This window comes from Sorex fumeus, unplaced genomic scaffold (assembly GCF_029834395.1).
Source record: "Sorex fumeus unplaced genomic scaffold, SorFum_2.1 ptg000140l, whole genome shotgun sequence".
Lineage (NCBI taxonomy): Eukaryota > Metazoa > Chordata > Mammalia > Eulipotyphla > Soricidae > Sorex > Sorex fumeus.
The window spans coordinates 314330-338728 of record NW_026606197.1 but is presented as its reverse complement, the minus strand read 5'-3'; the positions used below and the strand labels follow the sequence as shown (position 1 = coordinate 338728).

Below are 24399 nucleotides of genomic sequence, written 5' to 3'. Positions count from 1 at the left end.
GGAGTTCTGACATCCGTCGACGATCAAGGATCAGGGACGCTGTCTCATATGCCAAGGTGTCGAAAATCAGATGGGCTGGTCACGTAATGATATTTAAAGATGACCGTTGGACTAGAGCTGTTACTGATTGGATTCCACGGGATGTCAAGAGACCGCGTGGCCGCCCACCTACCAGATGGTCAGACTTCTTTGTCAAGATCATGAACGATCGGTTTGAGGCCCTCCATGTTCCCGGAGCGAAGAGATGCCATTGGGATACACTAGCACGCGACAGGAACAAATGGAGACGTTACTGGCGCCCGCTCGAGCAAATCAACGACTAACGGGAAGTTAAGTGATTAAGTGATTAAGTGATGGCAGCAAGAATCCCCAGTGAAGCTGATCATATGAAGAACACCTCGTATCCATCCACACACTCTACTTTGGAATTATGAAGGGGACGTCTACTTTCCTTCCCCCAACTGGATTTTCTTGCGATTTCTATGCCGATTGTCAAGGCTCCCCCAGCATATCATGTTCAGAGGACCATGAGTGTCAGCACAATACACTTGATTTCCATAACCATTCTAGGCCTCCCAGAAGCACCTCTCACATTTCTTTATGCTATCCTTGCCATACTGGTGTCCCTGTAACTGCAAATTAAGGATACAACTTTGGTCCAGAAACCCGGGATGCTCTGGATAATGGTGCTTCTGTGTTCCAGGATGGGCAGGAGTCTCTGGCTCATTTTAAGCTTGAGACTGTTGAAGGTCCTGCTGGATTGCTTATTCACAAGCTCCAGTTCTAACTGAAGAGACTGCAGTGCCTCCAGTGAGGGTTGCTGGATCAAGCATCCCAGTGCAGGTTTCTCTTTCTGCTCCGCTTCTGGCTGTTCCTTAGGTTGCTGAATTGTTATCATCCTTCTCTCAGGCTCTTCAGCTGCTCCTGCCTGTGCAAAGACCACATAGTCTTTAGCTACTCTAAGTTCTAGATCCCTTTTGCTCCCTGGTATTTGGATGTTTGCAGAACATTCAAACAGAAGAAAGGCTCCACCATATCCCAAATTCCTCAAGTCCTGCGTGATTTCCAGGCTACTTCTCAGACCTAAGGCAACTGGAATTTCTGCATGCCCATAACAAGACTTACCTAGCCTCACTTACCATGAGGTTCTGGCTATGAGAATGGCAGTAGCTATAGCATCACAAGACAGTGAAAGCAGCAGTCCACAAGGCTAGGACAAGGATCCAAATCTGTAAAGCTATGAGAGCGAATTCCTGCTGCCCAGGTGAGTGGGGAGAGGAAGACATGGCCTGAAGTAGTAAGCCTTAAACTTGATCAAAAAGAGTCTTGCACTTCCCCCAGACAATCATCACCCATCAGGCTAAAAAGAGCTTAGCACCATGCACATTCCTGCCCGCACTCAAAGGAACCAATTATCTGTCTCCCTATCCATTTTGCCTGCTAGGGAATAGAGTCTCCAGGAAAGCACCTGGATCATTTTACCTTATTTCATTCCCACTGCTAACTCTCTGATTGGTCACGGAGATCCTTGCATCCAATATCTAGTCATCGTATTCTCCAGCATTTCTCCCAAAACTACACGTGTGACTTGGGAGATAATACATGCCGAAGCTGTATGTTGCGATGGTCATCACTTTTTTCTAGGACAGCAATGCTGTATTTCTAATATTTGCTCCATTCAATTGATTTATGTCATGAAGCATGTGCATCTATTTCTTTCTCTTTATTTCTCTGTATGGACCAGAAGGTAATCAGCAGATATCTAGAAAACCACCATTTACCATCCATAAATTAATAATCCCTATAAAGATGGAAATGTCAGTGAAGTGCACAGAGTGAGAGTAGATAGCCACTAGGTTTCCAAATGACCAGCTATTTATAATGCTGTTCTAAACACTAAAATGCACATATCTTCTGACCACATCAACCAACCTTACCTAGGATACTTTCCTGCAACAGAGGAAACAGTACTAATGAACTTGAAGGCTTTACCTCTATACAACCATAACAGCATGAGAAAAGAGTGCAAATATCCACTACAAGGAGAGGACGAAGAAAAGAGTCCCATATTCTCAACATGGGTTACCCACAAATATGATCTCTCTGATAAAGAATTCCGAGGATGTTCAAGGAAAGCAAGAATCAATGGAGCAGACATCCAAAAAACTAAAGGAAGAAATAAAAAAAAATAGTGGAATACAGTCAAAAACCACCATCAACCGACCTTATTCAGAATCCTTTCCCACGATAACAGGAAAAAGTGCTAGTAAATTCCAGGGCAAGACAACCAAAACAACATGAAGAAACAGCGCAAATTTCCACTACAAGGAGAGGATGAAGGAAAGAGTCCCGAATGCTCAACCGGGATTAACCACAAATGTGCACGCTCTGATAAAGAATACTGAGATGAAATGCAGAGGATGTTCAAGGAACTACTCAAAGAATCAATGGAGGAGATATGCAGAAAACTAATGGAACAAATGAAAGAAACAGTAGAACGGGTAGTCGAGAAAATACAGGAAGAAATGAGAGCAGAAATTTAAAAAAAACTACAAAAAGGAGTGTCACAAATAAAGGATTCGGTAGAGGAAATGAAAAACTCGGTAGATTCCCTCAGCAGTAGGATGAATACAGCTGAAGACAGGATCAGCGAGCTTGAAGATGAGCAACGGAAATCACAGAGATGGGGAAAGTCGTCGAAACAGCCCTAAGGAGAATCAGTGACCTAGGTGATGAAGCCAAGAGGAACAACATTAGAATCATTGGAGTAATAGAAGGACAGGGAGGCAACCCCAATGAAAAAACCAAAGTCAAAGAAATCATTGCTGAAAAGTTCCCAGAAATAAATAATGCAGACATACAGATCCGAGAAGCCAGTGGGTGACACCTAAAAGAGACCCTAATAAAAAAACACTTCAAGGCATATTATAGTAAGAATGATGGATGATGTGGACAGAGACTCAATACTGCAAGCAGCAAGGTCAAAGAAGAAAAAAAAAACAGCAGCTCAGGAAATAATGCACCAATCAAGAGAACCAGAGTGGCCAAATGAATACAGAAATTGAAACCAATATTCTGCTGTCTACAAGAGACTCATCTGAACAGTCACCAAACACAGACTCAAAGTTAAAGGATGGAAAACAATCCTGCAGCAAAAAGCTCTTAGAAAAGCTGGGTTGGCCAAACTAGTATCCAACAACATAAATTTCAGGTTGAAAAAGATTAGTCGGGATAGCAAAGGCCATTCTCTATTTATCAAGGGATACGTGCAACAGGAAGAAATCATACACTTAAATGTATACACACCTAATGGGGGACCAGCTAATTACTTAAGAGAACTGCTTACAGATTTTAAGGAGGACATTGCTAGCAACAGAATAGTAGTTGAAAACTTCAACATCGCCTGATCACCTCTGGATAGATCAACAAGAACAAAACTCAACCAGGAAACATTGGCTTTGAAGAAAGAAGTAGAAGAGAGAGGGCTCATAGACCTAGACAGGGCTTTACACCCCAAAAAAGAAAGAATACGCATTCTTCTGCAGTGCACGGAACATTTTCTAAAGTAGACCATAGACCTAGACCTTGTGCTAGATCACAAAACATGCCTCAACAAAATCAGGAAGATAGAAATTGTATCAATTATCTTTTCAGACCACGATGCACTGAAGATAAAAGTGAATCACACAAAGACACCGAGAAAAAAAAATCAAACAACCGGAAATTAAGCAACTCAGAGTTCAACAATGAGTAGGTCAGGAAAAACGTCAAGGAAGAAATCAAAAGACACCTGGATACAAATGGGAATAAAGACACGAGTTACCAGAACCTATGGGACACAGCTAAAGCTGTGTTAAGAGGAAAGTTAAAGCTTTGCAAGCACTCCTAGGAAAGAAGATACTTGACTTCACAACTCAGGAAAAAGACCAACCAAAGAAAGCCCAACCCGGATGACAGAAAGAAATAATAAAACTTAGAGAAGTTATTAACCATATGGAAACCCAGAAAACAATTTGTTTGGTCAATGAAACCAAGGGATGGTTCTTTGACAAAATAAACAAGATTGACAAACCACTAGCAAGACTCAAAAAGAAAGAGTGAAAAAACCCTAAGAAACCGAATCAGTAATGAAAAATGAGACATCACAACAGAAACCAATGATATTCAAAAGATCATCAGAGACTACTCTGAGAGTCTGTATGCCATGAAACAAGAGAACCTAGAAGAATGGAAGAATTCGTGGATTCCCTCAATCTCCCAAGACTGAGCAAGAAGACTTGGAATACTTGAATAGACCCATTCTTATCAAGAAAATTGAAACCATAATCAAGTCTTCACAAAATAAAAGCCAAAGCCTTGATGGATTCACAAGCGAATTCTTCCAAATATTTAAAGAAGACCTGTTTCCAGTTCTTCTCAAGCTTTCCAAAGAAAGCTGAAAAAAACAGAAACTCTCCCAAACAGTTTATGTAAGGCACATATCTCCCAAAAACGAAAAGCAAACAAAGATACAGGGTGTTGTGAGGGCCCTCCCAGGGTGGGAGAAGCATGCTAAAAGTAGTCGATAGACCAAACATGATTGCCACTCAAAGCCTCTCTTGCAAAACACAGTACCCAAAACAAGAGAGGGAGAACAAGGGGGAATACCCTGCCACAGAGGCAGGATGGGACGGGGGGGGATGAGGGTGGGGGGGATGCTGGGACCCATGGGGATGGATGACGGGCACTGGTGGAGGTATGGGGACTTGATCATTGTATAACTGAAACCCAAGCACAAAATTTGTAAGCCTATAACTGTACCTCATGGTTTTTCACAAATAAAAAAAAGAAAAAAAATAAATAAAATAAAATAAAGATACTACTAACAAAGAAAATTATGGGCCAATATCTCTGAAGAACATCGATGCGAAGATTCTCAACAAAATATTAGCAAATAGAGTCCAACAACTCGTCAAAAAAGATCATACACCACGATTAATCCTGGGGATGCAAGGGCGGTTTAACATTGGGAACTCAATCAACATAATCCATCATATCATCAACAACAAAAAGATAAAAACCATATGATCATATCAATAGATGCAGAGAAAGCATTTGACAAGATCCAACACCGTTTATGATGAAAACTCTCACCAAAATGGGAGTAGAAGGAACTTTTCTCAAGATAGTCAAAGCCATCTATCCACAATGGGGAAAAACTAAGGGCCTTCAAGGACAAGACAAGGATGCCCATTCCCTCCACTTCAGTTCAATACAGTACTGGAAGTACTTGCAATAGCAGTTAGGCAAGAAAAAGATATTAAGCGCATCCAGATAGAAAAGGAAGAAATCAAACGCTCTCTCACTCTTTTCCGAATGATACTATATCTCGAGAATCCTAAATCATCTACCAAGAAACTCCTAGAAACGATAGATTTGTACAGTAATGTCGCAGGCATTAAAATCAATACCCCAAAATCCACAACCTTCCTATACACAAATGAGACAGAGGAAAGAGATATTCAAAAAGCAATCCAATTCACAATCGTGCCTCAGAAAATCAAGAACCCGGAATTAGCCTAACTAATGAGGTAAAGGACCTCTACAGAGATACATACAAAATACTATTCAGGAAATAAATAGGACACCCAAGAATAGTAGAAATAAGTACCAAGAGGTTTGCTCCATGGCTTGGAAGCTGGACTCACATGCTGGGGAAAAAGGCAGCTCAGAGAGAGAAGGGAACAAGTGTGGCTGGAGGTCCCTCTTGGAATGGGAGATATGTGCTGAACATAGATTATAGATCAAACATAATGGTGACAAAATACCTCTACTGCAAAACACAACACCCAAAAGGAGAGAACAAAGGGAATGCACTGCCACAGCGGTGGGGTGGGGTGGCAGGGGTTGGAGGGATACAGGATCATCAGTGGTGGAGAATGGGCACCATTGTGGAGGGGTGGGTACTCGAGCACTATCTGACTCAAACACAAGCACGAAAGTATGTAAATCTCTAATTGTACTTCATGGTGATTCACCATTAAAAATTATAAAAAAATAAAATTTAGTAGATTAAAATTATTTACAAGAAAACTAAGGTTCCCCATGGTAAAAGGTGTAAAAGTTACTCATGAATGTCATAATTTTCTTGGAAAATTGTGCCCTGGGACAAATTTCAGAAAAAATACTGACAAAACTGACGCTAGCACTAATAAGGTTGACAAAAATTTCTCAAAAATTCTGATTTAGCAGTATTTCCAAGAAAAAAATACTACTTAAGAAACATTAGTGTATCACAATTAAAAATAATAATTATATTTATTTAAATATGTAATAATTATTGCATGTTGTAGATTATTATTATATAAATATGTGCACTACTTTAATGTAATAAAATGGCATATGTTAAATGTTTTACATATATATGCCACATTACACAATTTTAATACGTTACAATTAATAACAAATTAGAGATTATTATAATTAACAGATAAGTATTGAGATTTAAGAAATAAACAAGTATTACTAATAGAGTGCAACAGTTCCATGCCTAATCTGAAACATGGGATATCGAATCCCTAAATCTTATTTTAGTCACACAGAATGCCCTAAACTACTGGAACTTTGGATGAGAGCAAAGAGGAACCATCCATTACATTGTAAGGGCAAAGATTCTTTAAAAAACATTGAATCTCAGGTCATGGAATCTTCAAATTTTTAATTTAATGTGCTTTAAAATGCGTTAGTAAACTTGACCCTTTTGTACATTTTTAGGTCAAACACAGCATTGTTCAAGGCTTACTCATGCCATGGCTTGGAGGATCATATGCAGTGATGGAACAGAACCCAGGTTTGCTGCGAGAGTGCAAGTGCAAATTTTGGATATGCTCAATTTACCTATATTTATGTAACCCCAATGTTCCCAATGTTCTCCCTTCCGAAATCCAACATGTCATCTCAACGATAAAGAAACAAAGATCACCTGGTCCAGACAAGATCAGACCTGAACACCTGAAGAACTTACCATCAGTACTCAACAACACACTGGTTCGGCTCTTCACACGCTACCTGTCTGAATGCAAGGTTCCATCCCAATGGAAAACCAGCAGGACTGTACTACTGTACAAAAAGGGAGACATCCACGACATTGGCAACTATCGCCCAATCTGCCTATTGTCCGTCATCTACAAACTGTTCACTAGAGTCATCCTGAATAGGATTAGCAGAACACTAGATGAAGGACAACCTTGTGAACAAGCCGGATTCCGAAAAGGATCCAATACCATCGACCATATCCTCACAATTACTAAGCTCATTGAGGTTTCTCAGGAGTTCAAGATGCTGCTCTGTCTAATGTTCATTGATTTAAAGAAGACCTTTGATTCTGTTGAGACGGAAGCAGTCATAGAAGCCCTCGCCAATCAGGGCATACAAACTCAATACATCAGGATCCTTTGTGAATTCTATTACGGATTCACTACCTGGATCTCACCATTCTACAAAGAAGTAATCATCCATGTCAAGAGAGGGGTTCAGAAGGGTGATACCATTTCACCAAAATTCTTCAGTGCCACCCTCGAGAACATCATGCGATGACTGGAATGGGAAGGTATGGGAGTGAATGTGGAAAGCTGGCCCTTTAACTGACCAAGGGCCTACGTGCCTGTGCTATGTCTGGTTATCTTGGGCTATGCGACCCTGCACAAGTGGGTCCTGACTAGTGCAAATCTGGTACTGCGTCTGCTCTGACCGCAGCCTATAAACTATGTATGGTTGTCTAAAAGAAAACATTTGTCACAGCTAGACCAAGAATAAGAAGTAAATGACACTGACGAATCAAGCACATGAAACATGTAGTTTTTGTAACTCTGCTAACAATATATGATATGACCTAGTGATGTAATTGCCTCCTGTGATGTAAGCATAGTTTCCTGCATCGTAAAGTATATAATACCCCTGCTGCCCTGAATAAAGTCCTATCTTGTCCTGTCTCTTTATCTCTATTTCTAAACTGTACTATGTCTCTTGTGTCTTGTGTCTTCATTCGGTTGGTCCCTCCTTGAACCTACGGATCCTAGGGCCACCTCCACGGGCCGGAGAGTGTTCTGGCGGGGCCCCCCCGCAACAGGCGCCCAACGTGGGGAGGTGTCTGGGAGACGACTGCTGAACTCCCCTTCAGGAAGCGGTGGCCACTGAGACGCACGGAAACCTAAGTGCGCACCTAATCTGGAAGTCCCTGTCTCATGATCAAAGATGAATAGGGCAGCATCAAGGGGAGAATTGAGTGCTCAGTCTCATAGAAGGTGTATGAGACAGTCACTGGGTTGGATAAGGCCCCCCCAAGCCTCTTTGTTGTGTCCTCTGTGGAATGTGTGTGTGAGTGAGTGAGGGGTCAGAGGTGCCCTCGCCTCTGATTCGAGTCTGAGGTTCCATGGCTGGGTCACCCTAATGGTTCCTGAAAGGCTAAGGAATCCGAGTGGGTTGTCTGCGATTCCACCGGAAACATGGTCCATGGTGGTGCTGACTTAGACATTGGCCGCAAGTCACCTTTGGCTGATCTACTAGGGCTGAGTTTCCCACTGGCCAGATGAGTACCTGAGTGGGCCCTTTTGTCGGGCATACCCCGTGTCTTGCGTCAGTTTCCCCTGGGTATTCGCATGGGGGTTAGCCTTCCAGTGACCCATCTCCAGTCTCGTCTCTACTCATGATTTTTCTTTTCTGCCTTCTAGTCCTCCTGTCTGTGTCACAATTGAGTGTTCAGTCTCATATGAGGTATATGAGACAGTCACTGGGTTGGATAAGGCTCCCCTGCGCTCCTTTGTCGTGTCCTTTGTGGAATGTGTGTGTGAGTGAATGAGCGGTCAGAGGTGTCCTCGCTTCTGATTCGAGTCTGAGGTTCCATGGCGGGGGCACCATTAAGGTCCCCGAAAAGGCTACGTAATCCGATTGGGTTGTCAGTGGTCCCACGGGAAACATATGGTCTACGGTGGTGCTAACTTAGACGTCTGTCGTAAGTCACCTTTGGCTGATCCACTACGGCTAAATTTCCCACCGGCCAGACCAGCACCTGAGTGGGCCCCTTTGTCGGGCCTCCACTGTGTCTTGCATCTGTTTCCCCTGGGTATTTTCATTGGGGGTTAGCCTTCCAGTGACCCATCTCCTGTCTCGTCTCTATTCATGTTTTTTCTTTTCTACATTCTAGTCCTCCTGTCTGTGTCACAATTGAGTGTTCAGTCTCATATGAGGTATATTAGACGATCACTGGGTTGGATAACGCTCCCCTGCGCTCCTTTGTCGTGTCCTCTGTGGAATGTGTGTGTGAGTGAATGAGCAGTCAGAGGTGTCCTCGCTTCTGATTCGAGTCTGTGGTTCCACAGCTGGGGCATCCTTAAGGTCCCCAAAAAGGCTACGGAATCCGATTGGGTTTTCTGTGTTCCCATGGGAAACATATGGTCTACGGTGGTGCTGACTTAGACGTCAGCCGTAAGTCACCTTTGGTTGATCCATTACGGCTAAATTTCCCACCGGCCAGACAAGCACCTGAGTGGGCCCCTTTGTCGGGCCTCCCCGGTATCTCACGTCGGTTTCTCCCAGGTATTCACGCAGGGGAAAGCCTTCCAGTGACCCATCTATGTCGCGTCCTCTTTCTCTTTCAAGTGAGTGTACTTCTCTTTCTTTTTTCTCTGTAGTTTTCTCTTTTTCCCTCTTTTGTTCACTATTGTCCCTTGGTCTGCCGTCAGTAGTCATGGGACAGACCCTGACTAAGAGGGAATTATTTAAGACTTCCCGTAAACATCACAGGAGTCAAGTTAAAGAAAAAGGACCTTATCGGTTTCTTTCCTCTTCTTGAAAATGTGTGTATAAGAAATGCTGGGGCCGTGTGGGAGACTGCAAAATCCCCGCCCTGACCTTTTCCTATTAGAACCTTATCAATGAATGCTGCAGGCAGTGAGCCACATCTATTCAAATGTAAACGTCCGATTCAGTTTGTTAGGCATTCAAATGAATCAATGGTCTTGTCCAAGTTTGTATTGACAAGGACACCGATTCCTCCGACACCTCTTTTATCGCATGTTCCCAGGAACAATTCTTCTCCAGTGTCGAAAACGGCATGGTGAGATTTGTGCCTTCTTGTCTCGGTCAGACCAATGATGTTGTACTTGATCATTCGCGCTCGTACCATCAGGTCCTCGATGGATGCATCTGATACTAGTGTACGTGCATTGAAATTACAGACTACCAAGATCTCACCATTCTACAAAGAAGTAATCATCCATATCAAGAGAGGGGTTCAACAGGGTGATACCACTTCACCAAAACACTTCAGTGCCACCCTCGATAACATCATGCGACGACTGGAATGGGAAAACATGGGAGTGAAGATAGATGGTCGGCAACTACACCACCTCCGCTTTGCTGATGACATCGTTCTAATAATACCAAACATCAGCCAAGCGGCACAAATGCTGAACGACTTTGACCGTGAATGTGGAAAGGTTTGACTACAGCCGAATCTTACGAAGACAATGTTTATGAGAAACAGCCTTGTTCCTGACGCTCCATTCGCTCTTAACGGAACCACCATCTCCGAATGCAACAGTTATATATACCTAGGTCGAGAAATCAACATGATGAATGAACTGGCACCTGAGTTGCGCAGGAGGAAGAGAGCGGCTTGGAATGCCTTCAAGAGCATTGAAGAAATAACTAAGAGGACAAAGAACCTCCAGCTACGAGCACACCTCTTCGAATCCACTGTCCTTCCTGCATTAACATATGCCTCAGAGCCCAGGGCCCTACGAAAACAGGATGAGAACGCTATTCGGGTCTCTCAAAGAGGAATCGATTGAACTATGCTTGGATATCACGATTCACTCAAATGAGAGATAGAGTCCGGAGTTCTGATCTTTGTCAATGCTCAAGAATCAGGGACGCTGTCTCATTTGCCAAGACATCAAAAATCAGATGGGCTGAACACGTAATGAGGTTTACAGACAACCGCTGGACTAGAGCCATTACTGACTGGATTCCACGGGACATCAAAAGATCACGTGGACGCCCACCTATAAGATGGTCAGACTTCTTCGTCAAGACCCTGAATGATCGGTTTGAGGCTCTGAATGTTCCTAGAACGAACAGATAACATTGGGCTATGCTAGCACGCAACCGGGATGAATGGAGACGTTACTGGCACCCGCTCGAATAAATCGATGAATAACGGGGATTAAGTGATAAGTGATTACCCGGATCTCACCATTCTATAAAGAAGTAATCATCCATGTCAAGATAGGGTTTCGGAAGGGTGATACCATTTCACCAAAATTCTTCAGTGCCACCCTCGAGAACATCAGGTGATGACTGGAATGGGAAGGTATGGGAGTGAATGTGGGAAGCTGGCCCTTTACCTGACCAAGGGCCTACGTGCCTGTGCTATGTCTGGTTATCTTGGCCTATGAGACCCTGAACAAGTGGGTCCTGACTAGTGCAAATCTGGTACTGTGTCTGCTCTGACCGCAGCCTATAAAATATGTATGGTTGTCTAAAAGAAAACACTTGTCACAGCTAGCCCAAGAATAAGAAGTAACTGACACTGACTAATCAAGCACATGAAACATGTAGTTTTTGTAACTCTCCTAACAATATATGATATGACCTAGTGATGTAATTGCCTCCTGTGATGTAAGCATAGTTTCCTGCGTCGCAAAGTATATAATACCCCTGCTGCCCTGAATAAAGTCCTATCTTGTCCTGTCTCTTTATCTCTCTTTCTAAACTGTACTCTGTCTCTTGTGTCTTGTGTATTCATTCGGTTGGTCCCTCCTTGAACCGACGGATCCTAGGGCCACCTTCATGGGACGGAGAGTGTTCTGGCAGGGCCCCCCCGCAACAGGCGCCCAATGTGGGGCGGTGTCTGGGAGACAAATGCCGAACTCCCCTTCAGGAAGCAGTGGCCACCGGGACGCATGGAAACGTAAGTGCGTGCCTAATCTGGAAGTCCCTGTCTCGTGATCGAGGATGAGTAGGGCAGCATCAAGGGGAGAATTGAGTGTTCAGTCTCATAGAAGGTGTATAAGACAGTCATTGGGTTGGATAAGGCCCCCGCCAAGCCCCTTTGTTGTGTCCTCTGTGGAATGTGTGTGTGAGTGAGTGAGGGGTCAGAGGTGTCCTCGCCTCTGATTCGAGTCTGAGGTTCCATGGCTGGGGCACCCTAATGGTTCCTGAAAAGCTAAGGAATCCAAGTGGGCTGTCTGCGATTCCACGGGAAACAAGGTCTATGGTGGTGCTGACTTAGACGTCGGCCGCAAGTCACCTTTGGCTGATCCACTAGGGCTAAGTTTCTACTGGCCAGACGAGTACCTGAGTGGGCCCCTTTGTCGGGCCTCCCCCGTGTCTTGCGTCTGTTTCCCCTGGGTATTCGCATGGGGGTTAGCCTTCCAGTGACCCATCTCCAGTCTCGTCTCTATTCATGTTTTTTTCTTTTCTGCCTTCTAGTCCTCCTGTCTGTGTCACAATTGAGTGTTCAGTCTCATATGAGGTATATGAGACGATCACTGGGTTGGATAAGGCTCCCCTGCGCTCCATTGTCGTGTCCTTTGTGGAATGTGTGTGTGAGTGAATGAGCGGTCAGAGGTGTCCTCGATTCTGATTCGAGTCTGTGGTTCCACGGCTGGGGCACCCTTCATTCATTCATTCATTCATTCATTCATTCATTCATCATCCTGTTAATCGTCGATTGCCTCGAGCAGGCCCCAGTAACGTCTCTTTCATCCTAGCCCTGAGATTATATTCAAGGCTTTTTAGGAGAATGAGACCCATCATTGTTACTGGTATTTGGCATATTTGGTGCGCCACGGGGAGTTTGCCAGACTCTGCCCTGTGGGCAGGCTATATTCGATAGCCTGCAAGTTTGTCCAGATGTTCTGATATATATATATCTGACATATTTATATATAGTCAGATATTACCGACTGGAAGAAAAGATGAAGTCATCTTGATTTCAGTCGAATTGAAATCAGCCATTTGCTGCTACCTGCATGGATTTGGAGAACACCACACTGAGTGAAGCCAGTAAAAAAGGGACAGATTCCGCAGGATCTCTCATCTGTGAGATATAAAGACACATAGTGGGGGGACAACATGCCCAAATAAGGGGCTGGAGAGAGAGCATAGTCGGGAGGGCATCTGCCTTGCTTGCAAATGATTGGGGTTTGATCCCCAATCCCCAACCTGTGATTCTCAAGCATAGAGCCAGCAGTTACCACTGAGTATCACCGGCTGTGGCCCCAAGCTAACACCCTTAAGGTGCCCGAAAAGGCTACGGAATCCGATTGGGTTGTCTGTGGTCCCACGGGAAACATATGGTCTACAGTGGTGCTGACTTAGACGTCAGCCGTAAGTCACCTTTGGCTGATCCACTATGGCTAAATTTCCCACCGGCCAGACCAGCACCTGAGTGGGCCCCTTTTCCGGGCCTTCCCTGTGTCTCACGTCTGTTTCTCCCAGGTATTCACGCTGGGGAAAGCCTTCCATTGACCCATCTGTGTCGCGTCTTCTTTCTCTTTCAAGTGAGTGTCCTTCTCTTTCTTTTTCCTCCTCTGTAGTTTTCTCTTTTTCCCTCTTTTGTTCACTATTGTCCCTTGGTCTGCCGTCAGTAGTCATGGGACAGACCCTAACTAAGTGGGAATTATTTAAGACTTCCCGTAAACATCACAGGAGTCAAATTAAAGAAAAAGGACCTTACCGATTTCTTTCCTCTTCTTGAAAATGCGTGTATAAGAAATGCTGGGGCCGTGTGGGAGACTGTAAAATCCCTGCCCTGACGTTTTCCTATTGGAACCTTACCAATGAATGCTGCAGGCAGTGAGCCACATCTATTCAAATGTAAACATCCGATTCCAGTATTTAGGCATTTGAATGAATCAATGCTCTTGGTCAAGTTTGTGTTGACAAGGACACTGATTCCTCCAACACCTCTTTTATCGCATGTTCCCAGGAACAATTCTTCTCCAGTGTCGAAAATGGCATGGTGAGATTCGTGCCTTCTTGTCTAGGTCAGACCAATGATGTTGTACTTGATCATTCGCGCTTGTACCATCAGGTCCTCGATAGATGCATCTGATGCTAGCATACATGAATTGAAAGTACAGACGATCATTTTTTCTTCCTTCGTTGTGGCAGCCTAGGATGGCCTTGAGATTTTGTCGGCCTCTCCTTTCTCATCCTTCTCAGTGATGCCATGTCGGTGCAGACTTCAGGGTAAGGTGAATGAGACCAGTTGTAGTTACTGGTTTTTGCATATTGAATACGCAATGGATAGCTTGCCAGGCTGTACCGTGCGGGCAGAAAACTCTCGGTAGTTTGCCAGTCTTTCGGAGAGAGATAGAGGTTTTTGGGTCGACCTCTAAATCACCCTTGTAGGTGCTACCATATTTGAAGCCTATCAAATATGCAGCAAAAATTCCTGAAGATGGTTGTTTAGTGTCTTATGATATGTTGCACGGATGCGAGGTGGCTGTGCTAGTCCGGAAAGTGACCTGGAGTTTGGCGACGGCTGGGAAGTGGAGGTAGTGTGGATAGTGGAATTCTGCCAGTTGGGTATTTCTCTGACTAGGGTAGGTCTTCTGTGCGCAATTCGATCCCTGGGTGGTTGATGGAAGCAGACAGGTCACGGTAGGGTGGGGCTACTGATTAGAATCCCTTTGTCACCTGTGGTTGGTGGGAGCAAGCAGAGAAACTCTGTCCCTGGATCCACCGAGCCTGGAGTCCAAGGTCTCAGAGAGTTCTGCTTATCTTCTTCTGTGGGTCTTCAGTCGTGCGTGAGTCTTGGCTAGAGCTGCCACGCGGGTCCGGAAAGCGTTCTGGAGTGTGGCGACGGCTGGGTAGTGGAAGTAGTGTCTACGCACCAACATCCAATTATGATGAAGGAGAAATTGAGAAGTTCTATATGGAGCTGGAGAAGTTCTATAAAGAAGACCATACCTTCTACAATATCATTGTGGGTGATTTTAATGGCTAGATAGGACCAAGAAGATCAGCTGAAGAACTTCACATCGGGACCCATGGCCTAGAATGGAACGAACAGGGTGAGAGACTCTATGAGTTCATAATGTCGACCAAGACCATCCATGGTAACTCACAGTTCCAGAAGGAAGAATCTAAACGATGGACATGAGATTCTCCCGGTGGACGACTTGACAACGAAATAGACCACATCATATTCAATTAACGGTTTTTTCCAGACCGTTTTCGCTGTTGTCCCAAAATTTCGAATGGGATCGGACAACAGTCTCCTTCGTGCAAAATTCTACTTCACAGAGCGGGGAGAAAGGGCTGCAAAGTTTAAAAAGAGAACTCCCAGAACGACCACCAACTGGGAAATCTTGGGCACTATTGCAGCATATGGGAAGATGTCATTGTGGACAACATTGACGAGTAATACGATCGACTGGTTCAGCACCTCCATGAATGTGGGAGGAACGCCACGAGAGAGATAGCCACAAAAAATCCCCTATCTTGAGCTAATTCGCCAGCGTGGTTTGGCACATGCCTCAGGCAATCGCAAGCTAAGGTCCAAGCTCGCAAAGCAGTGCAAAGATGCGATCAAGGAAGACCTCAAAGAGAAAAGAGCAGAAGTAATGGTAGATGCGGCAGAAGCCGGGAAAAGTATTCGTAATGCCCGCCTGTCCTTCGCCAACTACAAGACCAAGATGATTGCCCTTTGACGTCCTGATGGATCCATCACATCCTCCAGAACGGCAATGGAGAAGATTATCCATGACTTCTACTCAAATCTCTTCGATAGCCATGTCCACTTGCCGACATACCAAATTCCAGAGGATGGATATGTCGTTCCCAACGTTCTCCCTTCCTAAATCTGACATGCCATTTCGTTGGTAAAGAAACAAACAGCCCCTGGCCCAGACAAGGTCAGATCTCAGCACCTGAAGAACCTGCCATCAGTACTCATCAATACACTGGCTCGGCTCTTCACTCGCTACCTGTCTGAATGCAAGGTTCCGTCCCAGTGGAAAACCAGCAGGACCGTACTACTGTTCAAGAAGGGAGATATCCATGACATTGGCAACTATCGTCCGATCTGCCTATTGTCTGTCATCTACAAGTTGTTCACTCCAGTTATCCGAAATAGGATTGGCAGAACACTAGATGAAGGACAACCATGCGAGCAAACCGGGTTCCGCAAAGGATTCAGCACCATCGACCATATCCGCACGATGACCAAGCTCATTGAGGTTTCTCAGGAGTTCAAGATGCCGCTCTGTTTAACGTTCATTGATTTAAAGAAGGCCTTTGATTCTGTTGAGACATAAGCGGCCATTGAAGCCTTAGCCAATCAGGGCATTCATGCCCAATACATCAGGATCCTCCGTGAGCTGTATTGTGGATTCACTACCAGGATCTCACCATTCTACAAAGAAGTGATCGTTGATGTCAAGAGAGGGGTGCGGCAGGGTGATACCATTTCACCCGAACTCTTCAGTGCCACCCCGAGAACATCATGCAACGATTGGAATGGGAAGGAATGGGAGTGATATAGGTGGTCGTAAACTACACCACCTATGCTTTGCTGATGACATTGTTTTAATAACACCAAACATCAGCTCAGTGGCACAAATGCTGGCTGACTTTGACCGAGAGTGTGGAAAGGCAGGACTACAGCTGAATCTTACTAAGACAATGTTCATGAGAAACAGCCTCGTTCCTGAAGCCCCATTCGTTTTCAACGGTACGACCATCTCCGAATGCAACAGCTACGTGTACCTAGGTCAAGAAGTCAGCATGACAAATGACCTGGCACCCGAGCTGCGCAGGAGGAAGATAGCGGCTTGGAACCCCTTCAGGAATGTGGAAGAAACAGCTAAGAGGACGAAGAACCTCTGGCTCCGGGCACATCTCTTTGATTCCACTGTTCTTCCTGCATTAACATATGCCTCAGAGACCTGGGTCCTACGCAAGCAAGATGAGAACGCTATTTAGGTCTCCCAAAGAAGTATAGAAAGAGCTATGCTTGTAATATCACGTTTCACTCAAATGAGAGAAAGAATCCGGAGTTCTGACATCCGTCGACGATCAAGAATCAGGGACGCTCTCATTTGCCAAGGTGTCAAAAATCAGATGGGCTGGTCACGTAATGAAATTTAAAGACGAACGCTGGACTAGAGCTTTTACTGACTGGATTCCAGGGGATCTCAAAAGACCGCATGGCCGCCCGCCTACCAGATGGTCAGACTTCTTCGTCAAGATCATAAACGATCGATTTGAGGCTCTTCATGTTCCCAGAGCGAACAGATGCCATTGGGCTACACTAGCACGCAACAGGGACAAATGGAGACGTTACTGGCGCCCGCTCGTGCAAATCGACGACTAACGGGAAGTTACGTGATTAAGTGATCAATGAATGCTGGAACCGTGTGGGAGAAAATCCCAGTCCTGGCCTTTTCCTACTGGCAATGAGACATAGAGACATTTTTAAAGGGTTACCACCCCTCTGCTCCACATTCCCGCAGCCCTTCTCAGTCTCTCTCTATCCCCTTCCTCCCTTCAGTCCAAATTTGTTTTGCGTGGCCTGGTTATTTGGCCAAAATTTCTCCCTCTCACTTTCTCAGTCACTTTCTTAGCTCTTTAACCCTGTTTCCCTTTCCCAGAGGTTCCTTCCTGCTGGCATGGGTCGAGCACTTAAAAGCCACTAGGGTGCTCGCCTCTAGAAGTCTCCCGTGACAGGATGAGGGGGTCACAGCCACGATTCCCAGAATAAAATTGCGTCCCCCGCAGAATAAAAAACTGTTCATCATTAGGTACTCGTTGGTTAAGCACATCCACATCTCCACATTTGAAAACGCCGCCTTTCACTCTCCCTCTCCCTCCTTTCTTATTAACGGACAGTGGGAAGTTCGCTTATAATAAAAAAATAAAAAAAGATTTTAAAAAAATAATTAATTAAAAAAATAAAATAACCTGGGTCCGTGTGGGGGAGTGCCTGAATGAAGCGCTGCTAATTAGCAACTTGATGTGCCCCTCCGCTAGTAACTCTCCCCTTATGAGCCTCCACAGGAATTCAGGTGTCCTTAGCTGTAAATCACAGGGAGGTTGGGAGACGAGGAAGATAAACCAGATGTCTGAGTTATGAGATACCCACTAGTCACAATGCCCATGATTTGGAGGCATATTCTCTGGGACATATTCATCTGATCTGGAAAACCTGGCGCCAGGAGAAGACTTGGAGGAACTAAAAACCCTCCGGAGGTGAAAATCACGTGTACGCCCTTTGGTCAAGTTTGGGAATCCCAGTGTGACTGTGGTGAGTGTGGTGCACACCAGTGTGAGAGGAGGACCGGTCCGAGAGAGTGTAGGAGTGTGATCTGTGCGTGTGTCCGCAGTGTGTGTATTGTCTTGTTATCTTTTTCCTAGTTCTGTTTATTAAGATTGTTTAACATGGGTCAGAAACGATCGACCCCCAAAGTTTTAATTCTTGATCACTTCTCTGAGATCCACAGGAAAGCTCAGGATCTGGGCTTGAGGGTCAAGAAAGGTAAGTTTGGCATTTATTGTTCATCAGAATGGCCTTCCTTTGGTGTGGATTGGCCCCCATACGGTTCTTTCTCACCAAACCTTGGGACTCCAGTAAAGGAGGTAATCTGTGGAAAATCTGCTGTGAAGGTATGCTCCCGTGGAAATCTCTAGGGGACATGGAGAAGGAAAGTGTTAACCTCTGTGTGAATGGTCTCTGCAAAAAGGCACCCTTCCTTTGTCTGCTTTGCATCACCATCCACTATGAAAAGGATGGGAGAAAAACCCACTATTAAGAAACACTCTGGGAAATTAAGGCAGAACAATTTCCAGGCATGAGATCCTTCTCCCCACCCAGTCTCAGTCTAACTAGAAGAAGATCAGCTAGAGTTAAATTAAAATGCTAATGAAGGCAGTTCAGATGTAAGGTACAGAGAATTAAAGGGTAAAAGGCAGGTTAGAGGCCTGAGAAGAGCTGCAAGGCAGCAAAAAGTGATACGCTGGAAAGAGGCAGCAAGCTAAGAAAGGCAGAACTGTTTTTTAAGAAGCAGAGTTTTTAAGACCATGGCACTATGTTCAGCGGGCATACAGCTGTGGGTCTGCCCAACTCCAGGCCTACCCAGGTGGAGACATGCAAATCCAATGAGCCTCTGAGTAAAGGCCAACTTACAGGGGGTTAGAGTCCCCTTGGGAGAAGCCAAAGTGATAGACCTGGAGAAAAGTTTTGCCAAGGAACCATCCTTTTTCATAGATTATTGCTCCGCAATTAGATAAACAACCTAGGAGCTTCCAACTAGGTAGTTTAGATAAAGAGTATCTTGTTGACCTCTGTAACACCATGTGGCCTGAGTATTGTGGGGAAAGATAATCAGTGAATGGCAGTTTGCATTCCCAGATTATTTTGGAGTCAGATCTTTGCAGGTAACAAAAGAAATAGGAGTATCAAAGCAGCGGAGGTAGGAAAATGCACGATCTTATGATTAACTCTTTGACATCAGAAACAAAGAAGTGTGTCACTAGGCAGCCTATCCCCATATCTGATAAGAATCTCCCGGCCTCAGAATTAACCTTGGCCACAATAAGGTAACATCTTTGTCATAGATTATTTTACCGGCTTATATCAACAAAAACGCTTTCTTGACCATTTTTAACAAGCAGGAGACTGGCTGGTCAGGCTGGGAAATGGGGAGCAGTGTTCCCAATCGGCTGGTAAGATTTCTTCGCCCTAGGGACTGTTCCTTTGTTTCTCTGTCCATCAGTTTCTCCCTGTCATCTTTTGAAGGGTCAGATCGATCGATCAACTGCAGATGTGTGCACATGTACGTGTGGTGTTTTAGTCAGCTCATTGTCTGTCTGTCTGTCTGTCTGTCTGTCTATGTGAACACTCAAGTGTTAAAACCAGGCTGATATCAGAAGTAGAAATTCTCAAGAAGTCAGTGATATGCAACCCAGTGATTTAAGAATTGCAGTTGTTTTTGGAACCTGTCAGACAAGGGTTAAATGAAGATTTCTTATCAGAAGGATGAGCCTACAGAGAAAGAAGAATTCTCAATCTAAATTTCTTGTTAGAAGAACATTAATGATTACATGATTATTAACAGTTGAAATCCATTTGAACTTAAGAATCTGTAATATCTAAAAGAGCTATGGAGCCAGAGTCTGAAACTAAAGTGAAATAAAGTTCAGGGAATGCAAGACTTTATCTTACAAGCCTCAGCCAATTGTAATAAGGAATTTAGCTGTTTCATAAACAACAGAGGTACAGAAGGCGTAAAAATACACAACGATTTCTTATGGTTACATAAACATTGACAGTCCAAGTATTATTTTCTATGACAATATCAAAGGTTTTTTTTCTGTGTCTGAAAACATGTTTGTATTCTTGTGGAATTGTTAAAAGTATCTGATGTAGAGAGCTCATGATTTTAAATAACTAAGGTATAAGAACTATTGAAATTAAGCCAAAGAAGGTTTTATCATGTTTTATAAAATTTGATTGTTCATAGGTCTCATGCTGTTATGTTACTGTATATATTTTTATCTGCATTGGATTAGAATATTTGACCTAGAAAATCTTGTAAGTTAAAATAACTATGACACATGAAACAGGTTCAAAAAGTAATGGTTTAGTTTAAACATGAGTTTCTAGAGTTATAAAATTGGTTGCAAACTTTGTCCTACCAGTGCTCTATCTGATCTCTGAGACTCCTGGTAACTAAAATTTCTAGAACTACTAACAGTTTTAAAGTGGGTTAATCTCAGATATCAGCCTGTCCAGTGCTTGAAAGTACATGATACTATTTTTATAACTTTATTTCATGCAAAGTCTTGTCACCAGGTATCAACCTGGCCCTGTTCTTCAGAAAGCGTTGTACACAAGTGTGAAATACTTAATGTTTTACAATAATCTATAAGTGATTTACTCTTTTTTATTTGTGTTTTCCTGGAAATCAGAATTTTAAGATGTCTTCTGGTTAATTTCTAATGTAAAGTGATCTTTTGCCCAGTGGATATACATTGTAAGAGTTTTAATTATGAGCTTTTTAAAGGCCTTTTGAATATTTATGGAAGCACTGCAGAGTACAGTTTTGTCATGTTAAGATAAGGTCTGCACTACGCAGGTTGTCCCCTTTATTTTGTACTACCCAACTTCCACCCTTTATGATGACTGTTCCCCGTGCCTCACTCCGCCGATTCCCAGCGAGCCTGTCTCCGCCATTACCATTGCCATCCTGTTCACCCTTGGTCTTGCGGGCGCCGGTACAGGCATTGCCCCCCTGGCTTCTCAGCACTCTGGACTAGCTACGCTTTAAGCCACTGTGGATGCCGATTTAGAGAGCCTTGAATAATCCATCTCTCACCCCGAGGATTCGCTGACGTTTCTTTTGGAGTTTGCTCTTCAAAACCGTCGAGGACTGGATTTGCTCTTTATGAAATAGGGGCATTGTGTGCTGCCTTGGGGGCCGAGTGTTGCCTTTATGTGAACCACAGTAGAGTGATTAAAAACTCCATGGGATAACTAAGGGAAGTTTTGGAGCAGAGACGACAGGAACGTGAGTCTTCTAGCTCTGGGTGGGCCATGCACTCTCTACTCCCTTACCTGTTGCCACTCTTGGGTCCCCTGACTGCCCTTTTATTAATTGCTATTGTGGGCCCCTGGATTTTTAACCAGATTACCTTTTGTTAGACAACAGACAGCTTCTCTATCTGCCAACCTCATACAAGTGCAATACTACCACCTGGCAATGGAAGATGCTTCCCTGCACTATGCAGCCTACTGTAGAGGATGGTTCACGGGTCGTGGTTAGTTGGAACCAACCTTGAGTTGTTTATGGCCAGCTACCCCGCCCTTCTCTGATCTGACACTCTGGGTACGAAAGAGACGGACTTTACCCTATTCCATTTTTGTTCAGCCGCTAGGTATCTGGCAAAGCACTGCAAGGGAGGCCTCATGGCTGCTTTCGACTCCCTGTGGAGTACACTGGGCCTACATGGAGGTTTCCTCAGCCTAGACTGGCCTTTTTCCGCAGCTCCCCTCCGCTAGTAGGGTGAGCAGGGGAAATAGACTTTATTTACTCTCCTCCCCTCCACAAATCAGAGGTCTTCTTGATATCCTGGAAGGGTCCAGTCAATGCTCCCCCTAGCTGGCATCTTTTATAATAAATGAAGGGGGAGATGTGGGAAGCTGGCCGTTTAATTGACCAAGGACCTACGTGCCTGTGCTATGTATGGTTATTTTGACCTATGTGACCCTGAACAAGTGGGTCCTGACTAGTGCAAATCTGGTACTGCGTCTGCTCTGACCGCAGACTATGAGCTATGTATGGATGTCTAAAAGAAAACATTTGTCACGGCTAGCCCAAGAATAAGAAGTAACTGACACTGACTAATCAAGCACATAAAACATGTAGTTTTTGTAACTCTCCTAACAATATATGATATGACCTAGTGATGTAATTGCCTCCTGTGATGTAAGCATAGTTTCCTGCGTCACAAAGTATATAATACCCCTGGTGCCCTGAATAAAGTCCGGTCCTGTCCTGTCTCTTTATCTCTGTTTCTAAACTGTACTCTGTCTCTTATGTCTTATGTCTTCATTCTGTTGGTCCCTCCTTGCACCTACGGATCCTAGGGCCACCTCCACGGGCCGGAGAGTGGTCTGGCGAGGCCCCCCCGCAAGTGAAGATAGTTGGTCGGCAACTACACCACCTCCACTTTGCTGATGACATCGTTCTAATAACACCAAACATCAGCCAAGCGGCACAAATGCTGACTGACTTTGACCGTGAATGTGGAAAGGTCGGACTACAGCTGAATCTTATGAAGACAATGTTTATGAGCAACAGCCTTGTTCCTGGCGCTCCATTCTCTCTCCATGGAACCACCATCTCCGAATGCAATATTTATATATACCTAGGTCAAGAAATCAACATGATGAATGACCTGGCACCTGAGTTGCGCAGGAGGAAGAGAGCGGCTTGGAATGCCTTCAAGAGCATTGAAGAAATAACTAAGAGGACAAAGAACCTCCAGCTATAGCACACCTCTTCGAATCCACTGTCCTTCCTGCATTAACATAAGCCTCAGAGACCTGGGCCCTACAAAAACAGGATGAGAACGCTATTCGGGTCTCTCAAAGAGGAATCAAAAGAGCTATGCTTGGAATAGCACGATTCACTCAAATGAGAGATAGAATCCGGAGTTCCGATCTCCGTCAATGCTCAAGAATCAGGGACACTGTATCATTTGTCAAGGCATCAAAAATCAGATGGTCTGGACATGTAATGAGGTTTACAGACAACGGCTGGACTAGAGCCATTAATGATTGGATTACACGGGACATCAAAAGATCGTGTGGACGCCCACCTACAAGATGGTCAGACTTCTTCCTCAAGGCCCTGAATTATCGGTTTGAGGCTCTGCATATTCCTAGAACGAACAGATGCCATTGGGCTACGCTAGCACACAACCGGGATGAATGGAGACGTTACTGGCACCCGCTCGAGTAAATCGATGTATAACTGGGATTAAGTGATTAAGTGATAAATGTTGTAACCCCAACAACGTCCAGGATCCAGAGACTATAATACCAAGCTACCGGAAGAGAACAAAGCAGAGTGTCCTATCCCCATGCCTGACTATCCTCACCAGGGTCCGACAACTGAAGACCTCTAGGACAGAGGCAAAGCCATGCTGAGACCACTCTCCACATGCTTAGATGAGCCTTACGCATGAAGGAACCAGCAGAGGAACCCAGGTGTGCGGGACCTGGGGCTGAGATCTACAAGGCTTCTCGGTTTCGGACTAGGCCTTCCAGTAGCTAGACACTTACACCCACCACTGCCATGAAACTCCATCAATGGCCAGGATCCAGAGACTATAACACCAAGCCCCCAGAAGAGAACAAAGCAAAGTCTCCTACGTCAGATCCTGATTGTCCTCACCAGGGCCTGACAGATGAAGATCAGATGAAGATCTTAGGGACTCAGCCAAAGCCATGCTGAGACCACTCTCCACACACTTGTATGAGCCTCACACATGAAGGAACCAGCAGAGGAACCCAGGTGTGCGGGACCCGCGGCTGAGATCTCCAAGCCTGCTCGGATGGGGACTAGGCTTTCAGTAGCTAGACAGTTACACCCACCACTGCCGTGTAACCCCATCAACGGCCAGGATCCAGAGACTATAACACCAAGCTCCCCACGTGACTGCTTCTTCTCTAGTTCTCGCTCTCAGAGAACCCGGCAGGCTACTGTGTTATACCAGCACACGTGCCTGAATAGGAACACCTGTAAAGTTTATTTGTGTTGTCAGGCTACCTAGAACATCCCAACCACATGGCAGAGCCTGGCAAGCTATCCATGGTGTATTCAATATACCAAATCTAGTAAATAC

At 44.6% G+C, this 24399-nt stretch overlaps 1 protein-coding gene across 2 annotated transcripts in view; it reads right to left on the bottom strand.

The window, feature by feature from the left end:
• Positions 1-24399, bottom strand: part of LOC130015904 (testis-specific Y-encoded protein 3-like) — a 148673-nt gene that overhangs the window by 9161 nt on the left and 115113 nt on the right. For both annotated transcript variants that reach the window (XM_056106646.1, XM_056106647.1), the window contains exon 2: positions 650-928. In XM_056106646.1, the coding sequence (XP_055962621.1) occupies positions 650-928 (279 nt within the window). The remainder of the gene's footprint in view (positions 1-649; positions 929-24399) is intronic.